Source organism: Triplophysa dalaica, chromosome 1, assembly GCF_015846415.1.
Source record: "Triplophysa dalaica isolate WHDGS20190420 chromosome 1, ASM1584641v1, whole genome shotgun sequence".
In the NCBI taxonomy this organism is placed as follows: Eukaryota; Metazoa; Chordata; class Actinopteri; order Cypriniformes; family Nemacheilidae; genus Triplophysa; species Triplophysa dalaica.
In genome coordinates, this window is record NC_079542.1 from 16,375,209 (window position 1) to 16,398,132 (window position 22,924).

The 22,924-nt window shown below is 35.2% G+C and overlaps 2 protein-coding genes across 7 annotated transcripts; both read right to left on the reverse strand.

Moving 5' to 3' along the window:
- Nucleotides 1-99: 99 nt before the first annotated feature.
- slc7a9 (solute carrier family 7 member 9) lies at nucleotides 100-12,608 on the reverse strand. 6 transcript variants are annotated; one of them, XM_056744959.1, is made up of 13 exons: nucleotides 12,525-12,608; nucleotides 10,050-10,205; nucleotides 9,711-9,858; nucleotides 8,882-9,124; nucleotides 8,596-8,721; nucleotides 5,892-5,991; nucleotides 5,609-5,653; nucleotides 5,322-5,445; nucleotides 5,141-5,244; nucleotides 4,615-4,711; nucleotides 4,231-4,380; nucleotides 3,779-3,953; nucleotides 100-2,376 (listed from the first exon to the last, which is right to left on the reverse strand). In XM_056744959.1, exons 2-13 carry the CDS (start codon nucleotides 10,155-10,157, stop codon nucleotides 2,315-2,317), a joined length of 1,482 nt encoding a protein of 493 aa, XP_056600937.1. In that variant the 5' UTR covers nucleotides 10,158-10,205; nucleotides 12,525-12,608; the 3' UTR covers nucleotides 100-2,314. The 6 variants fall into 6 exon arrangements, with proteins under 6 accessions (XP_056600937.1, XP_056600954.1, XP_056600940.1 ...); XM_056744976.1 differs by having other exon boundaries at nucleotides 10,050-10,176; nucleotides 12,525-12,542; XM_056744962.1 differs by lacking the exon at nucleotides 12,525-12,608 and adding an exon at nucleotides 11,778-12,000.
- Nucleotides 12,609-13,948: 1,340 nt separating this feature from the next.
- LOC130418849 (b(0,+)-type amino acid transporter 1-like) lies at nucleotides 13,949-21,648 on the reverse strand. The gene is made up of 12 exons (XM_056744983.1): nucleotides 21,574-21,648; nucleotides 20,954-21,274; nucleotides 20,275-20,517; nucleotides 19,989-20,114; nucleotides 19,638-19,737; nucleotides 19,374-19,418; nucleotides 19,122-19,245; nucleotides 18,941-19,044; nucleotides 18,442-18,538; nucleotides 18,093-18,242; nucleotides 14,853-15,027; nucleotides 13,949-14,568 (listed from the first exon to the last, which is right to left on the reverse strand). Exons 2-12 carry the CDS (start codon nucleotides 21,204-21,206, stop codon nucleotides 14,507-14,509), a joined length of 1,479 nt encoding a protein of 492 aa, XP_056600961.1. The 5' UTR covers nucleotides 21,207-21,274; nucleotides 21,574-21,648; the 3' UTR covers nucleotides 13,949-14,506.
- Between the last annotated feature and the right edge of the window lie 1,276 nt (nucleotides 21,649-22,924).

Consider the following 22,924-nt stretch of genomic DNA (forward strand, 5'->3'; position numbering starts at 1 on the left):
GCTGCGGCAAGCGGTTTGTTTTGTTAATTTCGTTTTAAATGTCTCAAATAATTAATCTTTAAACTGAAAAATTTGTCACAGCATAATAGTTATGCTCTCACGTGGTGTGTGTAACATTATAACTTGTCAACGACGAGCGCTAAAATCAACATAATTCCGTTTAGATCTGCAGGTGCATATTCTGTGGATTTTAATGGCAAGCATACACCCACATTTGGACCCACTGTTTGCTGTGACAGATTTTTTAGTCTCTGGACGAATGATTTGGAACCTTTAAAACGAAACTAACCGCAAAGGAGTTCAGGAAAAATCATTTAGCTAAACCATTGCCATGGCATTATTACAGTCGTGGCCAAAAGTTTCGAGGATGAAACAAATATAAATTTTCACCAAGTCTACTGCTTCAGTGAATTTTATATGTTTTTGTCACATGTTACTATGGTACACTGAAGTATAATTACAGGCATTTCATAAGTGTCAATGGCTTTTATTAAGAATTACCTTAAGTTTACGCAAAGACTCAATATGTGCAGTGTTGACCCTTCTTTTTCAAGACCTCTGCAATTCGTCCAGGCATTCTGTCAATCAACATCTGGGCCACATCCTCACTGATGGCAGCCCATTCCTGCATAATCAATGCTTGGAGTTTGCCATAAATTGTAGGTTTTTGTTTTGCTTGAGGATTCACCACATTCTCAATGGGATTATGGTCTGGGGAGTTTCCTGGCCATGGACCCAAAATGTGGATGTTTTGATGTTCTTGGAGGGTTGGGAGAAGTTGCTTTCTGAGGATGTTCTTGTACCATTCTTTGTTCATGGCTGTGTTTTTAGGCAAAATTGTGAGTAAGCCCATTACCTTGGCAACCCCACACATGAATGGTCTCAGGATGCTTTACTGTTGGCTTGACACAGGACTGATTGTAGCGTTCACCTTTTCTTCTACGAACAATCGTTTTTCCGGATGCCCCAAACAATCAGAAACGGGGATTATTCATAGAAAATGACTTTAGCAGTCCTCAGCAATTCAATCCATGTACCTTTTGCAGAATATCAGTCTCTCCCTGATGTTTTTCCTAGAGAGAAGTGGCTTCTTTGCTGCTCTTCTTGAAACCAGGCCATCTTCAAAAACTCTTCCCCTGCACACCTGCCTGCTGCCATTCCTGAGCAAGCTCTGCACTGGTGGTGACCCGATCTCGCAGCTGAATTAACTGTAGAAGACAATCCTGGCGCTTGTTGGATTTTTTGGGAGCCCTGAAGCCTTCTACACAACAATTGAACCTCTCTCCTTGAAGTTTTTGACGGTGCAACCGGCAGCAATAGCCTTGCATGTGCATCCCTTTTTGTGCAACGCACTGATGACTGCACGTGTTTCCTTGTAGGTAACCATGGTTAACAGAGGAAGAACAATGATTTCCAGCACCAACGTTCCTTTTAAAGCTTCCAGTTAGTAATTCTAATTCAATCAGCATTACAGCGTGATCTCCAGGCTTGTCATCGTCAAAACTCTCACCTGTGTTAACCAGAGAATCACTGACATGATGTCAGCTGGTCTTTTTGAGGCAGGGTTGAAATGTAATGTACATTTTTTTTTTTGGACTAAGTTCATTTTCATGGCAAAGAGGTACTTCACAATAAAATTGTATCCATCCGATCACTCTTCATAACATATACTCACATTCTGGAGTATATGCAATTCGCCTTCATAAAAAGTGAGGCAGCAGACTTTTTAGCAGAAAATTTATATTTGGCCACGACTGTACACGTGTGTTGTGTTGACATGCCGGACGGAAGGGGGTTGGGGTGTGCTGTAACTCATAACCATTTAAAGAGACATTACAAAGAGTCAGTCGTTTAACAACTTCCAAATATAAGTTTGATGTTTGAATTCATATCATTTATGATTTACAACAAAAAATATAAAAGTCTCAAAGTACAGTACAACGCATTTTATGGGAACCCGTGACTTTAGGGATTTTAGGATCACAAACAACTCTAGTGGAAAAAATCTGTGTAACATGGAGACACAATCTTTTTATATAGGAAAATTCATAAACGTTTATTTTTAATAATTCAAGTTTAATGAAACTGGAAAAAGTGTATATTCTGTACAATGAACTTGCATACAATAGCACAATTTTAAGTTAGATAAAGAAATAATGGTACACATGACTTCTGATATTGTATTTAAAGACAACAGATGGCCTAACTGTAGCAATTGTACATACATAAAAAGATACAAAAATGACCGGAGCCATGTTCCCTTTAAGAATCCTCCAACAAGTCCATGTTTGTTTCCCCTCTAACTTGATATCTATTACTCAGTCTTTTCAGCAGGAACGACTTCCATTAGCAGCTGAAGATGCAGGGTTATTGGCCCTGTAAGAGTAACAGGGGATACGGTTTAGAAATGAAGTGCTATATGTGGAAACAGAGAAGTCATTTAAGTGAACAAACTACTCGTAACTGTTTTCAGGTCAGTGATGAAGCCATTTTTGTTCTTCAAATGTTTCTTGTAATAATGATGATCCACTAAAATAATCTGTTCAGTATGCTATGATTGGGTTTAATCCAAATGGTCCCTAAAAGAAAACATATAAACAATGGACTCCTGTTCCTCCACATTAAAGAGTAAGTAACACATGATTTTTAAGGTCCTATTTTGGTTTATGGAGTGTCCAACAACAAGTCTATGTACATAGAAGGTGTAAAAACACTATTATGTCATAATAATAGGCAGTTATGCTTACCTTACTTCATGACTGACTCTCAAATGATTCTTTCCGCAATTCATCCGTCTAATCCCCTCCTATCCGCTAGCCTAGTGTCATGTGATTGGTCAGATGGTGTAGTCTATTGTGATTGGTCAAGCGCGTTCAGCATGTGACTCAAATGGAACGCCTACTATCATTACTGGATTACGGTTTACACGGGGTTGGATATTCTATATCGTTTTTTAGATAGAGATGGCGGGGATTTCACCTCACCAGTTTGAGCCCGAGTCTGACGAAGAAACATCCGAAGACGATAGTAGATAATAGATAGACGATAATAGTTTAAACACTTAAAATAGCCGTGTTCACAGCTAGATAAACAAACTGTAATACCCCAGAAATAATGGTACATCTTAACGTTAGCGTTAAATGCATTAGCTAAACACAGACATAAGGTACACAAATATTTAAAGATAAGACAAAAATAAATAGTCACACTTAAAGGTTGTGATTCGGTGGAGCTAACAGGTCCAAATAAAGTTGGTAAAACCCTGGGGTTATACTCCTTTGGTGTCATTTGAAAAATGAATTGTAACCATTGTTTCCTCAGAAGTTCTTCCTTTGGTAGTTTAAATAACACAGACTTAGTTTCACAACGTAGAACACAGGTTCTAGACATTATGCACACGCATCATGAATGAGCGACAGTGTTTGGGGGAGGAGAGAGAAGTTCTCGCGGCAGGCCCAGCAAAACGCAGGTGGAGACTATTTCTAGTGACATAGATATGAGGCGGTTAGAGACTCGGACTTGGTCACGTCTCGTTTGTGTGATTCAGAGTCGACTCCCTTTTTCACAAGACAGTGACTTTGTTATTCCTTCACCTTTGGACTTACAACTTGGCAGACTGCTTACATTCAAACACGGCATCATAACACACTGCATGAAATGTAATTTTCATAATCAAATGTTACTTACTCTTTAAACAATAATAAATCAAGACATTTTTTTCAAAGGAAAATATATTTAAACAGGTTAGTATACTTTTTTATTTCCAGCTTGTACTTACTCATGATGTTACGGATCCAGTTGAATTTGAAGTGAATGAGGGGTACATACAAAAGAAGACCACCCACTATAAACAATGTGCAGTAAAGGTACTCAATTTCAGGCTTGTCAATGATGGGAGCGAGAACCAGATAACAGGACACAATCACTACCACTACTGGAATTATTATAGGAATCTGTGAGAGACAAAAGACAGTAAATTAAGCATGGGAATATGCAATTATTGATACCTTTGTCCCTCTCAGTTCTGAAATGATGTATACAACCTTTATTCTCTGTATATATTCATTTATCTGCAACATTCAATGATATAATTTTTATAGACAAAAATAATTAAAGACCAAAGGTTTTGACCAAATACATGTTTTACTACAGCTAAAATCAGTCAGGGCACAATACAATAAACTGTCAAATACATTAAAACTGGCAAAACTATTTAATGATATCTCTAACCTTCACAGGTCTGTAAAGTTCCTTTCTAGTGAATCTCATAACAATGAGCGCTGCACATGTGAGGCCATAGAAAACCCACTGAGCAAAACTGAAATAATTAATGAGGGTGTTTATGTCTGCTGGGATGGTGTAGATGATTGACACGATGCCCTGCAAGTCAGAATCAAGATAAAAAATATTTTAAATACTTTAGAAAAAAACATTTAGTTAAAATGACTTTGACAGTAATGTGTTTACTCATTATTAGAAGAAAACAAAGTGTTGCTGAAAGATGTGATGAAAACTTTTTTTAGAGCTTAAATGGTGGCAAATAATTTTCATGACGAATAGTAAGATAGTACGCAGAGTTTTTGTCTTAGGGATGCAATATTAAATGAGACTCACATTAAAAATGAGAGCTGGCGCTGGTGTGTAACGTTTCACACTGATGTACGACAAGATCCTAACCATGTGACCCTCCCGTCCGGCCACGTACGTTAACCTAAGATGTGCATAAAGTCACATCAGACAGTAACTGAAGACTCAGATACATTGGGACCTATGTATTTCAATAAAAATATATCAATTGACCATGACTATACTATCCTAAACACAAGGTCTTTAAATCGATGCCTTAGAGTGAAGAAGGTTTTATCTGAATTATATAAAATTGAGTTATTCACATTATCTTGTATGTAACTTATTTACATGTGATGTTATTCTGTATGTTGTATATATTATGGGATTTTTTTAGAAAACAAAAGGTTTTATCTACAGAGTGAAATATGATGCAAAAACTTTGAAGCTCATTATCTCCTTATAATTTCCAAGACCAAAAAAAGTATAAAAATGTACATATTTAATTTCAAAATTTCCCCAAACCCATGGTTCCTTTGCTACGCCGTTCCATGCGACATTATATTTTCCTCACCTGCCTGCGGTAAAACAGCTCCCGTTGGCTGCACCAAAAGTGGAGAAGACCACAAATAAAGGCACAACCCATGATAATGGATACAGCACTCTGTCACCAAAAGTCTGCAAAGCATCCAATGAAATGAACACTTGACAACTCAGAAAAGACCAATAAAGCTCAAAATCCAAGAAACACTCACCACAGCAACAGCAGGAGACTGTAGAAGTTCAACAGGGGTCATGACACTGAAATATGCAATGTTGACAAGTATATAGCACACAGTAACCAAGGGAATTCCAATAATGATTGCCAATGGAAGATTCCTGTTAAAAAAAAGCTTTCATTAACACAATAAACATTCATGACTTACACTAAAATAACACATTTAATAGATCTTACCTGCCTTTTTATTAATTACAGATGACACGTTTTAGCTAATTAAATATTTTTATCAAATATTTCAAATCATTAACTTTAATGTATCACCTGTATGGATTCTTTAGCTCCTCTGTAATGAAGTTGAGCTGATTCCTATGGGGGGGAAAGAGTTAATGCTTCTTTCAGTCATATTAGTTATTTATAAGTAACTTAAATATTTATCAATTTCATGCTGAAAATGTATATTTTTTAATTCTGTGAATGATTCCCAGGGTCGATGTAATCAGGCAAAAATGTACTAGATTCTTAGAATCTCAGCAGATAACCCTAATGTGTATATGAGGCTTAACAGCCATTACATGTCAGTTAGATGAGCTGATCAATAATTTACCATCCATCATAAGCCCAAAGACCATTGTAAAAAGCCAGACCAATTGCTCCAAATGATGTTGATGCCCCTGTAAATGAATCTTTGAAATTCTGTGTATTTCCTAAAACAACATCATAAAAGGACACATTTTATTGATCTTTCATTAAACATTTACGAAGCTCATGTTATCTGAACATACATCTTATCTCTGGCCATATCCTACATCGATACTAATCTTTCTGTGAAACGTCACTTCTTTATTATCAAAATGATTCATCACAGTTTCTTTTATTGAACACAAAAATAATTCTGTCCTTTTTCATGTAATTTAAGAGAGGACATTGTAAAGAATAAGATCGTATGACAAATCAGACTTCAGATTTGGGCAACAATTTAGATTACAGCCTGCAATGTACTGCATAATTAAACAGAATTTACAGCGTAACTAATTATAACAATAATGTACCTCTACAGTACATATCGTCTGTAGGGTAACGATAAGAAAAGTTTGGGGAATAAAGGGGTAATTAATCTTTATTGAATATTTTAAAACTAAAGGGTAGCTACACAATATTTCGAGAGAAAGTTATTATTAACATACACTACATTTTACTCAAGCTACAGCAGTTAACATGCAGTTGTCTCACAGAAAGTAATAAAACATCGGAATGAATGTGTGTTTTTCCCTTTTTCAATGGTGAGTCTTGAAAAGGAAAACGTTTGGGAACCTTTTCTGTATGGAAGCTCATGGATTGGGTTAATTACTTTTTAAACACAAAAATGATTAAAACGTCTGGCTGCTGCAATCAACCGTATGCAATACACCTTCATCAGGTTTTATAAATAAAACATGAAGAAAGTCATAATTTCCTCATATTTCCAGTGTGCTGTTTGTAATATCCATCCTGTGTGCTGGAACAATAAAAGTATGCGTAGTTAAACTGTTATTACAATAAGTTGTTACATTATTATCACAAAATGTACACAGCATTTGTTTTTACAAACTGACTCCCATCATCTTCTTGCGGGAGTATCTAAAACCTCCATTAACAAACTGCAATATGCACAAAACTCGGCTGTTGGAATTCTGTCTGGGGCAAGTTCTGGTGATCATATTTCTCCTGTTTTGGAGTCTTTACACTGGCTCCCTGTCAGGTAACCTATTGATTTTAAAATCCTTATGTTAACATTTAAGGCTTTGCATGATCTGGCTCCTCAGTTCCTGTCTTATCTGTTACTGCCTTACACACCATGTCGAAATCTGTGTTCTTCTCAGTGTGGTCTTTTAGTTGTTCCCATGACATGGCTTCACTCCATGAGTGATGAGCATTTCCCTCATATTCTTCTAAGGCCTGGAACTCTCTCCTGGATGAATTTAGGGAGGCAAATTTACTAGCGACTTTTAAATCTCTTCTTAAAACATTTTATTTTAGGATTGCTTTTACTTGATTGGATTATTTGATTTTTTGTGCTGTTTTACAAAGTGCTGTTTTACCTGATGTGATGTGTGAAGGACTAAACCTGCAAAAATTATAAATAAAAAAATGTATTAACGAAAAAATGTAATAATATGAAAATAAATAAAGTACTGAACGCCTCGATAAAACAAAATAATTAATTTGATCTATTATTGATCTTAACTTTATTTTATTTTTTGGGTCCATTTTTTATTATGTTAGTTTTCAGATTATTTTATTATCATTTTCTTTTCTTTTTACATTTATTTTTTAACGCATATATTTATTTCCACTTTTATTTATTTATTCTTGAATTTATTCGTACTTTTCTGTGTCTTGTATGATAATTAGATGGGTGGTCCTGGCTACTATTGGTTCAGTGTAGATTGAAGCGTTTGATCGATTACTCTTGACTTGTTTTGGACTAACGTCACATCAATCACTGATGTACTGAAAACTAAGAATAAATTTAAAAGTAAACAAATTAAAGTGGAAATAAATATATACGTTCATAAATAAATGTAAAAAGAAAAGAAAATGATAAATAGAATAATCTAAAAATAATAAAAAATTGACAAAAAAATCAAGAAAAATAAATAAAAAGTTAAGATTAGAAATAGATAAAACAAATTATTTTGTTTTATCTAGCCATTCATTACTTTATTTATTCGTTTATATATTTATTTATCTATACATTTATGCATTTATTTATTTATCATTTTTGCAGGTTTAGTCCTCCATAGTGATGTCTGCTGTGAAGCGCTTTGAGAAAGCAACTTTTAATAGCACTAAATAAAATAAATGTATTATTATCATCATAAGATTGTTGTCTAGAATAGTAGTTCATGCATACCAATTCATTTTAGAATAGTTACCCCCTAGTTTTAAATTAGTTTAAACATTTAGAGTATAAATATTTATTTAGCCCTTTTTTTACCTAAACACTTCAAATTGTTCCCCTTCTCCTACATTTACATTAATAAATTAGGCAGAAGCTTTTATCCAAAGCGACTTACATTGCATTATTCTATACACTTGTTTCTGAGTATGTACAATCCCTGGCATCGAACCCATGACCTTGACTTTGCTAGCACCATGCTCTTACCTCTGAGGTATAGGACAGCTGCAAGTAGTACTTATAAGTATGTACTGAAGAGGTACTTTATTGTTTCAATTAGTTACATAAATTATTTTTAATTATGCTGACATTGCGCGTTACAATCTAAAGCATTACCCAGATTTGTTCAAAATGAATTTGTTAGACATACCTTGAGCCAGCAGAACAATCCCTGACACCACAATGACGACAATAATCAAGAGTTTAGCTGCTGTGAAAAAGTTCTGCACTCTGAACGCCAGCTTCACACTCAGACAGTTCACCACAGTTATTATTACTGATGAAGAGAACAGAGAGACTGAGATAAGACAACAGTTTAGGGCTAGTTTAGTAGAAATGTGAATATTTTATATTTTTAATATTTTAAATTTTCCCAAATCAACAAACATGCTTATCATGTAGTGTAATATAGAGAATATGCCAAGTCATGTACGTACAGATACACGCAGCAGCCAGGCATTTGGTGATGACTTGAGGAGGGGTGCATCCTGGGTAAAATGGTGTGGAGGCGTACTCTGCACAACTTAAAGCAATGATGGCAAAAGATGAAGGCTTTAACACAATAACTGTGGTCCAGGAGTACAGATATGCCAGCACTGGCCCAAAACCCTCCATCAGATACGGATATTCACCACCGGACTTAGTGATCATTGTGCCGAGCTCAGCGTAGCAGAGGGCCCCTGTACACACACACACACACACACACACACACATGTTCATATAAACCTTTGTATTTGCCAGCGTTCATGTTAAGTTCAGTGAGTACATGAGCAAAAGGACTTTTGCAGCAGAGTCAGTATTAAACTAAAGAGGATTTCTCTGTCTTGGGAATTTTCCTCAGCAGTATGTGACCGAATGTTTCTGAATGAGTGAACATGTGTGATTAAAATCCTTGGCATCACAAGTTTGCTCAACTACAACTTCAGCTGTAAGTACTATATACAAAATATTTTGTTTGATATTTTAAATGACTTAATACAGGAACCAACTGATACAGAAAGAGATAGAAGCAACTTTTTAACATACATGTAACATTGCATTTGCATTGGAAATAGACTGTATTAACATTGCATTCAGAAGCAATCCTTTTACTACTGTAAATTGCGTCGTATAAAGATTATATTACTCCAAAAATAAAGGAAATTATGATACATGTTGGTTATCTGCCTGAACATTCTGTTCGCGTCATGTGATGGCGGTTTAGTATGCTTATAAAGGTCTCATGGTATAACACACTAGATAATGACACGGTTTGTGGACACTGACCCAGAGTAGCCAGCACACCACATGCAGCCCACACACACAGACTTGGACCCACTGCACCAGTTCCCTCAAGAACCGATTTAGGAGAAATGAAGATCCCTGAGCCGATCATTGTTCCCACTATTAGACAAATACTACTTAACAGACCCACCTGAAACACATTCAGGGTTAGCAGTAAAGAAACATTTGTTTTGGTATTTATTTGAATGTGATTGGGTCCATTCTAACTTCATCCATAGGTACATAGGATGAAGCTTGTATTTTCAGCCTGTATCTCTTACATTACATAACTGTTACCATAATACCAGAATAAGGAGTTATGTTTGTTATCCTCATACTCACATTCTTTTGCAGAGCTGCTGCTTTTGGCTGATCTTGCATATTTGTTTCACCAACCCCTTTGATGCTCCCATTGTGAGTGGCCGTCTTTTTCTTCTCCTCATCCATCATCCAAAGAATTCAGTCTTAACTATAAGCGGCCAGACTGAATAAATTACTCTAAAAGACAAATTAACCAAATCTCTCACATGCATTCCAAATCTGAGTATGTACTATAAAGGTGCTTCATGATGCCAGAGAACCTTCTTTTGTCTAAATGGTCCCATAAAGAACCTTTAACATCTGAAGAACATTTCTGCTTCACAAAAGGTTCTATGTGGCAACCTTTTAAGCACTTAACTTACTGTATATAGTGTATTTTAGTAGTTAGCTATGTCAGATTAAATGTCTTAAAGCAATGTTAAAGTATAATGTGTTGTTAATGCAGGTGATAGGTTAAGATGTTATGGACTGTAACAGATCTGTTGATTCTTACACAAAAACATCTGCTCCACAACTCCAATAGAGATCAATTTATCTCCTAGCAACTACAGCTTCAAAGAATCAGCTTTTTATACTACAGCCAGGAAAAAATGACTACAATCCATAGCAATAAAATCTGAAGCAAAAATATATATTTTTTGTAGATAAATATACAGTTTTTCTCTAATCATTTCTTTACGTGATATCTGACAGAGGCAAACACCTAATCATTAAAAGACAAAGTGACAAAACATTTTCAGTAAAATCTGTTGAAGAGAGATTACACAGATACAGGAGTTAATTTATTTTTCTTATTTAATCATTATTAATATCTTTTTGCATTGGGTTCTGGATTAATAAATAACATCAACACTTACAAAATAAAACAATACCTTTACAATATATTTATTTTAACAAAAAATTATATTAGTAAATTAAATTATTTAAATATCAAATTGTATATTGACATAACAGTGTTGCCTTTAAGTGAATGGCAAATTAAACAATACGCCTACTATCACTGAAATACAAATCAGTAAAAAACACATCAAAGAGTTCTCACACTGACATAGGCACAGAGATTATACAATATAGAATCCTTTACTACCTAAATAACATTGAGAACAACTTTGCTAGATTCGCTTTAAATTTGACTAATAACTAATGTAAGAAATTCTTTCCCTTTTTAAACTCCGGTAAACAAGACAAGCTCTAAAATACTCTGAGAATCTTACTTTCAGTCGAACCAATTCCCGTGCAACACAAAAACCTTGTTTATCTGAAACATCTGACAAGAGACAAACCTGTGAAGCAATCAGTTTTCCAAAAGATATTCCGAGTTATAATCCATTTCCAAACTTATCTGTTTAAAAACTAACAAAAGTGGGTGGGACCTTCAATGTTTAGTCATTCTCCTGACTGTGATTGAGGCAAACATGTGACCATAAGGAGAGGGGGCTAAGGATTGGCTAGAGGTGAGCAGCTACTAACCAACACAATACCCCTTTGAAAGAGACACTCGATACGGTTTGGTTGGAAACAGGGCAATACAGACCAGTGCACAGAGCAGTCCCAGATCAAAAGCCATTATGAAAAATTAAATATGTACTGAAAATGCACGAACCAGTTTGCTTGGTAGTTAAATTCCATATGCTTTGACATTATTACCCTATTCTAAAGCTTAGTTCAAGGGCAGGACATGTTAGATAGTCATATTCCGTTATAAGAAATATCAAACTTTATGTAGTAAAATATAGGAATGTTTCTCACTTGTCATTGGTGATACTTTTGTTGCTGTCTCTACAGTAGCTCATGCCAAGAGTGCAGAAACTGTTTCTTTATATAGCAATATAGTTCTCCAGTGCAAACCTCTCCCTTTGCAGAAAATTGCACAAATAAAATGTATTTAAAGAGATAGTTCAGTAACAGTCAATATGGGGCTAATGTTGTTTGGTTCAACGTACTTCAATATAACTTCTTTAATTTAGCAAGTCATAAATGTTAATAAGTGAAGTAAATAATAAAAAAAATCCTTTTGTGTGATTTGGTAACATTTTTTAACGGCCTGCAATATTTGATCATATTGCAGAAATAATGAATCTACACATAGAATTGATAAAATAATGATGCAATATTCTACATTTCCTCTGTCACTTTCGTTTGCTTCTCAAATGAAATTCTCAAAACTACCTAAATATCATAGTGACTGTATGGCATACAACTTGTAATAAAAAAATATGCCGCCTTGTGTCGTTTCAATCCTTCACTCAGAACTCAACTTTTCGCCGTGAGATCTGCCATTTGACTACACATGAATGACAGAAGGTACAGTTGTACACTAATAACAGCATACTTGATACAACAAGTGTGTTTCAACTATCCCAGTTTGTTAATCATTATAAACATTATAAAGACATTATTAAACAATTTGACCCCCTTAAGTCACACCAATTACATTAAAAAAATACAGTTCCTATACACCATAAAAAGTGCATGTATTTGAAGGATTTGCTTTACCTTTAGGTGAGATCCACGTCCTTCACCAATCCCAAACACAGACCTGAATCTTCAACCGGCTGAACAGCTTTTATACTATGGGTGGAATGAGCTAACAATTAACCTGAGTGTTTTTTATGTTGGGAATCAGTCAAATAATGAAGCAGAGAAACAGGCCGTACTGAACCACATTTTATTTACTTAACACTTCTTCCTCATACATTTCCCTTCTACCATAGAACAAGTATATACAACAGTTCCAACTAGCGGAAGCCTTAAAATTAGCACAATTATCCAGACAAAGAAAGTCAAACTAACCGCGGAGGAGTCAGGAAATATAATTTAGCTACATGATTGACATGGCAGTACTACACGTGTGTTGACACGCCGGACAGAAGGAGGGTGGGATGTACAGTAACTCATTGTCATTTAAAGAGACATACACCAAAAATGGTTGTTGTAAGGATAGCTGGACAAGGCAAAAAGGGTTTTGTTTACAAAGTCATTGAGTGTTTTTAAGCAAAATATGTTACAGACATTTCATGAAGACCCTAATAAATCATACCAACTTGTTAAAAGTGCTTATCCGATGAGCCCTTTAAACGAACGCATAGATTTGCTAAAGAAGACCTTTGATAAGACCACAGAGCTCTGCGCGCAGTTCTGTGATCAATGGATGCAATTTTTTGAGCTTACATTTTTTTTAAACTTCAAGACGAAAGTCATATTTAGTCAGGATTCCTTGAAGCCAGTGTTGGGTAAGTACTGTATTACTGTAATACTGTAGTTACTGTAATTGAATTACTTTTCCTTTGAAAAGTACCACTCATGCACACAACTACTGAACACATTTATTTGCAAATTTACTAATAAATTCTGGTGATGATCAAATTTATCAAGTGCACTGTATGCCTGATGTGTTGTGTGTGTGGCTACATATTAAGATCTAGGTGAAAGAATTTTAACTGCTTTTACATTTAGTGAAAGAGGCGTTTTTACTGATTAAACTTAAATGATCACTAGAATGGGCATGTACTGTGCATGACACGCAATACCTGTAGAACTAGGGTCAAGACTTGACTCAAGAAATAATCGATTCTTCCGTTCCGAGAACATAGGTTCGCCTTTATGATTCCCCTACTATGGTCAGGGAAAGTATAGGGTGTTTTTGACACACTATTTATGAAAATGTCCTTCCAGTAATGAACAGTAAAATTGTGTTATATTGTCAACCCTACCTTTAACCCAATGTCATTAGAACCCCCCAAAAAAGCCAGGTGCAACAGCGCTATTGAAGATCTGTCTAGCAAAATCTCAGTCAATCTGAGTTAAGCACAGTTTAAAATAACATTTGCATACAGTTCTGATTATAAACTGGACATGATAATGCATTTAGACACTGAAGTGTTCTGCATTTTCCTTAAACCCTGAAATATGTCCATGAATAATGAGTTAGGATTTTTATTATCCTCCAGACATGAAATAAAATACCATTAGCTTATTACATGTATTTTTATGCATGTTATTTACATGTGTCTGAACGTTTTTTTAATAATCTTTGTGCCGTTAAAAACAAAACTGTGCATTGTGGAACTTAAAATACTATAGATTGTCAAAATACATTTCCACAACAAACTAAATTTGCTCTTAACTCCATGAAATAAAGGGTTGAATTAACACTTTTGCTTTGGCATAGGCTACTTGTGTTTAACAAAAGAATGATAAAGGCGGTAACTGCTAGGCTACAAACAATATAACTAATTTGCACTATTTTTATAGTAAATACCCTGTATGCCACACAATGATAACAAAGTGATTTACAAAGAAAAAATTGAAAAAAAAAGTTACTTAAAACTATTTATATTCAAAACAACGATGCTAAAGCAATGGGACTGGGGATGCAAGATGTCCAGTACAGTGGACACATTGTTCTTACATAAAATCAGTAACTGAAATTACAATCATATTATTCCTTATGCCCCTCTTTTTCATATTCATAAGATCTACTTAATCTTTTCAGGTGGAACGACTTCCAGTAGCAGCTGAAGGTGCATTGTGAGTGGCCCTGTAAGAAATGTCAGATAAGATTAATAAATGTAGTTCTACGTATAGAAATATAAGCCATTTCAGTGAAAAAATAAACTAAATAAACAAAACATATGCTACGACTGGCCATAATCTTAATTGTTTCCTAAAAATAATGTATGATTCAGCAAAAGAATACAAACAAAAGGCTTCTGTTCCTCAATAAAAAAAGAATATAGTGTAAAAACAACTTTTTATGACATATTTAGAAAATATTCTAACATATTTTATTGCAATCTTCTTGAATCTCCAGCTTGTACTTACTCATGATGTGACGGGTCCAGTTGAATTTGAAGTGAATGAAGGGTACATATAAAAGAAGACCGCCCACTATAAACACCGTGCAGTATAGATACTCAATTTCAGGCTTATCAATGATGGGAGCAAGAACTAGATAACAGGACACAATCACCACCACAACCGGAATGATTATAGGAATCTGTGAGAAACAAAAGAGCGTTCAGTGTTATCCCTCACAGTATGTATTTCTGTGATATACTTATCTGCAATTTTTTAAAAAGAATTCAAAATAGAAAAGAATATACACGTAGTCGCAACATTAAAACCACCTGCCTCATATTGTGTAGGACAAGACATGGACTCCACAGGACCTGTGAATGGGTGTATATACGTCCCATATACTGGTTTAATCAATTTGATTTTTTTTTAATTAATATAGAGTTTTACCTACTTTAACTAATAAACAAAAAAAGAAAATTATTTCAGCTTTTGAAAAGAGCTTTTTAGTGAACCTCGAGCCAGCTCAATGGAGAAATTTCCTTCAGGTTTCTGTCTTCCATCAATAGTCGAACTGCTGCTACTGTGTTTTAAATAAGGCAGGGCATTGACAATTTTCACAGTTTTATTTTTGAAGCTTTTAATTTTTCCCGAATTCAGTTTGATTGAATATCAATTTATTTGGATATATGAAGTAGGTTCTTAGAGTTTATAAGTATTAAAATGTATAGCTTGAAAATGAGTCGCTTTGGATTGAAATGTCTGATAAATGCATAAATGTAAAAAAAAGTTTTTTCTTAAGGAAAAACTCAACTAATGATGTAAAAGCCATACAGGGAACCAAGTCAGCACATCACCATTCCATTAAATGTTACAATTTTACAACTTTTTTGTATACAACTGCTAGTGGTGTAGTCTACGTTATACGGGGTATACGCCGTATTCCCACTATAAATATCAAGAATTTCCTGTATAGGCCTACTGTAAGTCTTTGACATGACCTAGTCAAACTCAATAAAAATCTAAGGATTATACTTTCACAAGATATTCTTTACATTAAGTTGGTTTCCTTGCTGCAAAAATAATAGACCCCTGCCCAAAACACAGTAGATGCAAATGGGAATAAACAGAACACCCAATAATGCCAAAGTCACTTAAAAAAAAAGTGGTTTATTATAGTATTTTAATGGAAACCACTAGAATTTATATAATACTATTTTTAGCAGGGTGGGTTTATGTAGAAATAGTATATCAAAAATAAATGACTTTATAGCTGTGTTTTCACATTGATCACAAATGTGCATAAAAAATTGACATCTGATAAAACCTGATTGTATACATTTACCATTTAAGGCTAAATGAAACTCTTACACTGTAACACCGGCAGTGGCTACTCTCACTTTCTTTTTTTCACTGACAATGAATTCACGTGTTCTCTTGTGCTACTTTATCTCTTTATGATATTGCAGTGCATCGCGAATCTTTGATATCTGTCACAATGTTTAAATCTAGCTTTCTTCAAACGATACGGGATGAAATTAAACAAAGCACTTCCACTGTTTAAAATCGCACAAGTCAGAATCCTTACATTTTCTCTGCATCATCATTACCTTAAAGTCGTGTTAAACCTCTATGCCATACGTTTGTTCTACATTTAAAATAATGTAGTCTGTTTTTTTTCCACAACATTAATTTCGTACATTAATATCTTCCCCTTAAAGGTTTGACACAGAGATGGCAGTGATGACAAAGTTACATATGTACTCTTTAAATTCTTTCACATGTTTTTACCTAATCTTGTATGTGATGTGATGCTTAGTAAAAAAAATCAGTTTTTTCCAACCTTTTTCCACCAACTTTCAATTCTATAACTTCATATTCAAAGCATGAGTGAAGAATTATGCATAAATATTTAACTGATATATTTGTCATATGTCAAATGAAAAAAAAAAAACAAACAAACACACTGACCCCTGTCTTTTGGCCATTTGAGGTCGGGGTTATGGTTGTATAGTATAGTACACCAGTTTTTTTGTCAGAACTACACCACTGGTTCTAACCATAACTAATGATTCTAAAGACTGACCAATTACATAATTTATTTAAGACAAATAAAGGCTACCCCAGCTGGGAAAAAAAACAATAGAAACCCAACACACATCAAAGAAATTTGATAGAAATACTATTTTAAACCATAAACGTTCATTAAAACCATCATAAAACTCATTTTTGTTATGTATAATTAATCACGTACCAATAGACATTAGACCATTATAGATTCCATTAAAATCAATTTAATAACCCTACCCCATGACATTTTCTATGGTATTTTGGGCAGGCTTCTATGGTTTATTCAGCCGGCCCACTTACTCCTACTTTGCAGGTACAGATACTTTGCAGGTACAATTCATCTTCTAAGAGAACATGTTTTTGGGGGGTCTAGAAAGAGTTTGCTATATCTTTCCTCCTCCATCACTGCAAAGCGCTCGCCCTGTGACTCTGGATGCATTTTTACAGTAAGGATGCACTCCGCACTCCTCCTGTCACACACGTGCCTTTTCAATAGAGCTAGCCCACTTTGCTGGTTCAGCTTGCATTGGTTTTGACTAGAAGGGATACAGCTACCTACACTGGGCTTGCGCACTTCAATACCACATTTGTGTCACGTTGAAAACAGTTGATTGATTTTTTTTATATTGTAAGGTTACGTTTAGGGTTGTGGTAGGTGTAGGCGTTAGCTATTGTATATTTATTGAAATTATATGGCAAGATTGTGCACGACTTCCGGCTGTAGCTGTATCCCCTCTAGCTGCATTGCCAAGTGACATGTTCTTCTATTGTGTTGCCTCTTGAAGGTTGCCTCGCACTACAGCACCCCACAGGTCAAATCACGTTATTGCAGGCCGTTAAAATACATCATGTGAAATCAAATGACTACTCGACAACACAATTATCTGTCGATGTCTTATTGTCGATGTTATAAATAATGTTGACTAATAGCTGCAGCCTTACTGGGAACACCCCACAAGTCTTGCTAGTCATCTACCCATGACTAATTGGACCTTGTCAAAGTCACTTTAATATTTGTCCTTGCCTACAACACATACATTCAAGTTTGCTTTTCAGTGTTGCTACTATCACAATAAAATACATTTAACTTACTTTACATGGCAGTGATTTTAATGTTGTTTGGTAATTGTATATAGACAATATTCATAATGTAGACAAATACAGAAATTAGGGAATTAGATCAATTATGTCTCTTACCTTTACAGGTCTGTGAAGCTCCTTTCTAGTGAATCTCATAACAATGAGCGCTACACATGTGAGGCCATAGAATAACCACTTAGCAAAACTAAAGAAGTTGATGAGGGTGTTTATGTCTCCTGGGATGATGTAGATAATTGACAGGATGCCCTGCAAGTCATAACAAAAACATTTTTATACTGCTTTAGTTTGACAATATTTCCGAGTGTTGTTGTTAATAAAAAGTGTAATGATATTCTAATACAGCTTTGGTAGTTTGCCGGCCTATTTCGTGCCAGACAGTATGTATGATGTAAACTGGCAAAACAGAGTTTACGTGTTTGTGAATGCAATATTTAATGGAACTTACATTGAACATGAGAGCTGGCGCTGGTGTGAGGTGTTTCACACTGATGTATGACAAGATCCTAACCACGTGACCCTCCCTTCCTGCTGCGTACGTTAACCTTACAGATGTTCAGCAGGAATTAAGTTAGTAAGACCCAGACAACTAATTTCATTTAACACAGGGAAAGATATTTTGCTAGGCAGAAACAATGGTTATCCTTGTTACAGTATATTTATTAAATATTCTTAGTCTGGTTAATTTTTGTCCTTTGCATTGATTGCATAGTTCATAGATTTTAATGTTATACAGCCTATTCATGCATTTTGATACAAAAGATATTATAACATTTTTTATTCCTCACTTTTGAAAGCTAAAGATATTTTCAAATATGCTTAAACGGTTAAATGAGCATTGTTATTTTTTGGACATACATCTGTTATTCCTAGACAAATAAGAATAGATCTGTGACCCAATTTTAGGTTATGACACGCTGTTCTACACAACATTATATTTTCCTCACCTGCCTGCTGTAAAACAGCTCCCGTTGGCTGCACCAAAAGTGGAGAAGACCACAAATAAAGGCACAACCCATGATAATGGATACAGCACTCTGTCACCAAAAGTCTGCAAAGCATCCAATGAAAGGAACACTTGACAACTCAGAAAAGACCAATAAAGCTCCAAATCCAAGAAACACTCACCACAGCAACAGCAGGAGACTGTAGAAGTTCAACAGGGGTCATGACACTGAAATATGCAATGTTGACAAGTATATAGCACACAGTAACCAAGGGAATTCCAATAATGATTGCCAATGGAAGATTCCTGTTAAAAAAAAGCTTTCATTAAAACAATAAACATTCATGACTTACTCTAAAATAAGACATTTAATAGAGTTAATACATACAGTCTTATTGCATTACAGAGGATTCGTTTTAGCAAAGCAATTTAACCTGTATGGATTCTTTAGCTCTTCTGTGATGAAGTTGAGCTGATTCCTATGGAGAAAAATTATAAAAGCGTATCTTTTAAATGATAAAATGTAATCTTTCATCTATCTTTCACAACTGAAGCTTCATAACTTCTGTTAGTCGTCTACCTTCATGGTGATAAAGCCATTCTTAAAAAATGTAACAAACCCAAACCTCAAGTGTGTTACGTGAGGCGCATACTGTATGCCATTACATGTCAGTTAGATGAGCTGATCAATAATTTACCATCCATCATAAGCCCAAAGACCATTGTAAAACGCCAGACCAATTGCTCCAAATGATGTTGATGCTCCTGTAAATGAATCTTTGAAATTCTGTGTATTTCCTAAAACAACACAATAAAAGGACACCTTTTCTCTCATCATTGTTTTCATTAAACATTTACAAAGCTCACATTATCTGAACATACATCTTATCTCTGGCCATAGTCTACAATGGGTGTAATCTTTCACTAGATAATCAAATCTCAGTTTTTTATCTTAGATCAAAGGCATTCGACATATTTTGGAAAGTAATAAAATAACACTGTCGTTTTCAATGTTATATAAGGGCTCGATAAAGAAATAGTGGAGATACCTTTAGCCAGCAGAACAATCCCTGACACCACAATGACAAAAATAATCAAGAGTTTAGCTGCTGTGAAAAAGTTCTGCACTCTGAACGCCAGCTTCACACTCAGACAGTTCACCACAGTTATTATTACTGATGAAGAGAACAGAGAGACTGAGATATGACACCAGTTTAGGGCTAGTTTAGTAGAAATGTGCATATTTTATATTTGTAATATTTTAAATTTTCCCAAATCAACAAACATGCTTATCATGTAGTGTAATATAGAGAATATGCCAAGTCATGTACGTACAGATACACGCAGCAGCCAGGCATTTGGTGATGACTTGAGGAGGGGTGCATCCTGGGTAAAATGGTGTGGAGGCGTACTCTGCACAACTTAAAGCAATGATGGCAAAACCCGAAGGCTTTAACACAATAACTGTGGTCCAGGAGTACAGATATGCCAGCACTGGCCCAAAACCCTCCATCAGATACGGATATTCACCACCGGACTTAGTGATCATTGTGCCGAGCTCAGCGTAGCAGAGGGCCCCTGTACACACACACACACACACACACACACACACAAATGCTCATATAAACCTTTGTATTTGCCAGCGTTCGTGTTGAGTTCAGTGAGTACATGAGTAAAAGGTCTTTTGCAGAGTCAGTATTAAACTAAAGAGGATTTCTCTGTCTTGGGAATTTTCCTGAGCAGTATGTGAGGGAAAAGGACCGACTGAATGTTTCTGCATGAGTGAACATATCTGATTAAAGTCCTTGGCATCACAATTTTGCTCTGCTACAATTTTAGCAAACAATGGAGCAACTTTGGACATCTTTATTTTATTGTACAAACAAGACAGTTTGTTATTTTATTGCATTCAGAAACAAAGACTGTTTTGTCACAAGTTTCATAATGAGGTTATTGCAGAAGGCTTATCGAGGTCTCATGGTATAACACACTAGATAATGATACGGACACTGACCCAGAGTAGCCAGCACACCACATGCAGCCCACACACACAGACTTGGACCCACTGCGCCAGTTCCCTCAAGAACCGATTTAGGAGAAATGAAGATCCCTGAGCCGATCATCGTTCCCACTATTAGACAGATGCCACTAAACAGACCCACACTTTTTTGCAGAGCTGCTGCTTTTGGCTGATCTTGCTTTTCGGCTTTCACAACCTCTTTGTCGCTTCCATTGTGAGTGGTCATCTTTTTTTGCTCCTCATCCATCGCCCACAAAATCCACAATCCAGTCTTAACTATGAGCGGTCAGACTGAATAAATGGACTTTATCTCTACTGTATTAAACAAACAACAAGATTGTTTAGAATGTAGACAAACATTCTATACACACACACTAATATAAAGATTTTCAGTATAAAAAAACATCCAAGTGTTACACAGGTTTGATCTATCACAACTGAAACAACAGCTTTGTTTCAAATGTTGCTTTCAAACATACTAAAATAAATGTGATTAATTTTGCTTCGGCTGCTTTTAGCAAAACAAACTGTTTACTGAGAGGTTCATTTTCAATTTAACCAATTCCCTCATCACACAACACAAGAACTATGTTTTTCTTAGACAAAAGACAAACCTGTGAAGCAGTCAGTTTTCCAGAAGAAATTCCAAGTTTTTATCCATTTCCAAATCCATCTGCTTAATAACCAACAAAAGAGGGAGGTACCTTGAAACTTTATTCTATTATCTGATTCAAGCAAGACAGGAGGAGGGACCAAAGGTTGTCTAGAGGTGAGAAACTTCTAACCAACACAATACTAATTTGAAAGATACTTTATAAGGTTCCGTTAAAATGAAGGGGTTGCAGACACAGAGAGAGAGCTGGAGACACTTTGTATCCAAAACTTTATGACCACATGCGTAATATGCTACTAGTTCTTCATCTGCTGCACGCTCAGAATAAAAGGGACAAAATCTGTAACTGGGGCAGTTCCCTTTTAAGAGTACAGACAGCTTTTGTACTTTTCTGAGAGTGTGTCAGATGTTACATAGCAATCTAGGCAGTTAGGCACAACTGTGCAGTAATAACAGCATGGGCCTCTGTTAATGGTTTTTGACCTCATAAAGTGACTATGGGTCAATTATTCACTGTATTTACTGTGTTACTGAGATTTAGAGTTTTTGTTTAACATCATCATTTATGGTTAAAGTAAGCGGCTTGTGAGCACAGATTCCACTACAATCGATCGGTTAGTCGATTCTGGTGTGTTATTAAAAAGCTCTGTAATTGCCACTCAAGAAAGGAGACAGTTAAATATCAAAGTTAACAATATTTATTTCATACGAAACACAAAGATTCATCACTATAAAAATAGGAAGATTTCGAAAACTTCTTGTTAATTCTATTTATTTATTATGTGACAATAATTGCACTGTGGTATTTTGTTGAATGGTAGTTTATGTGATTTTAATAAAAATATACGTAATCACATTTTCACACTACATATAGTTCAACTTAATACGATAGTGTCAATGTCTCTACAGATGTTTTACATCTAAATGGAAAAACCCTATAATGCATTTTGAAAAGTTAACATTATGTCTTTCTCCAAAACGGCATGTTTTATATTATGGTATTGTTGGATTATGTGATTTAAAGGGTATTTTGGGTTACTCTATGCATATTGTTTTACTCCTTTTAATCCTTGTTGAAATAATATCCAGCAGGTGGCAGCACTGCTTTTTCCCTTAGCTTTACTAAGTAAACAGGATACAATCAATAAAGGCTATATTCGGCACATTGTGCTACTTTATTCCACTTTTTAGACATTTAGGATAAAAGCATCTGCTGAATGAGGATGGCATTCCCATTCCCATTTTAAGTAAAAGTTTAAAACTGAGTTACTGTATATGAATAAAGAGAACAGGCAGAAAATAAGACTTGATTGAACAGGTTTTGTTTAGTGTGCACTTTTGGCTATACTTGT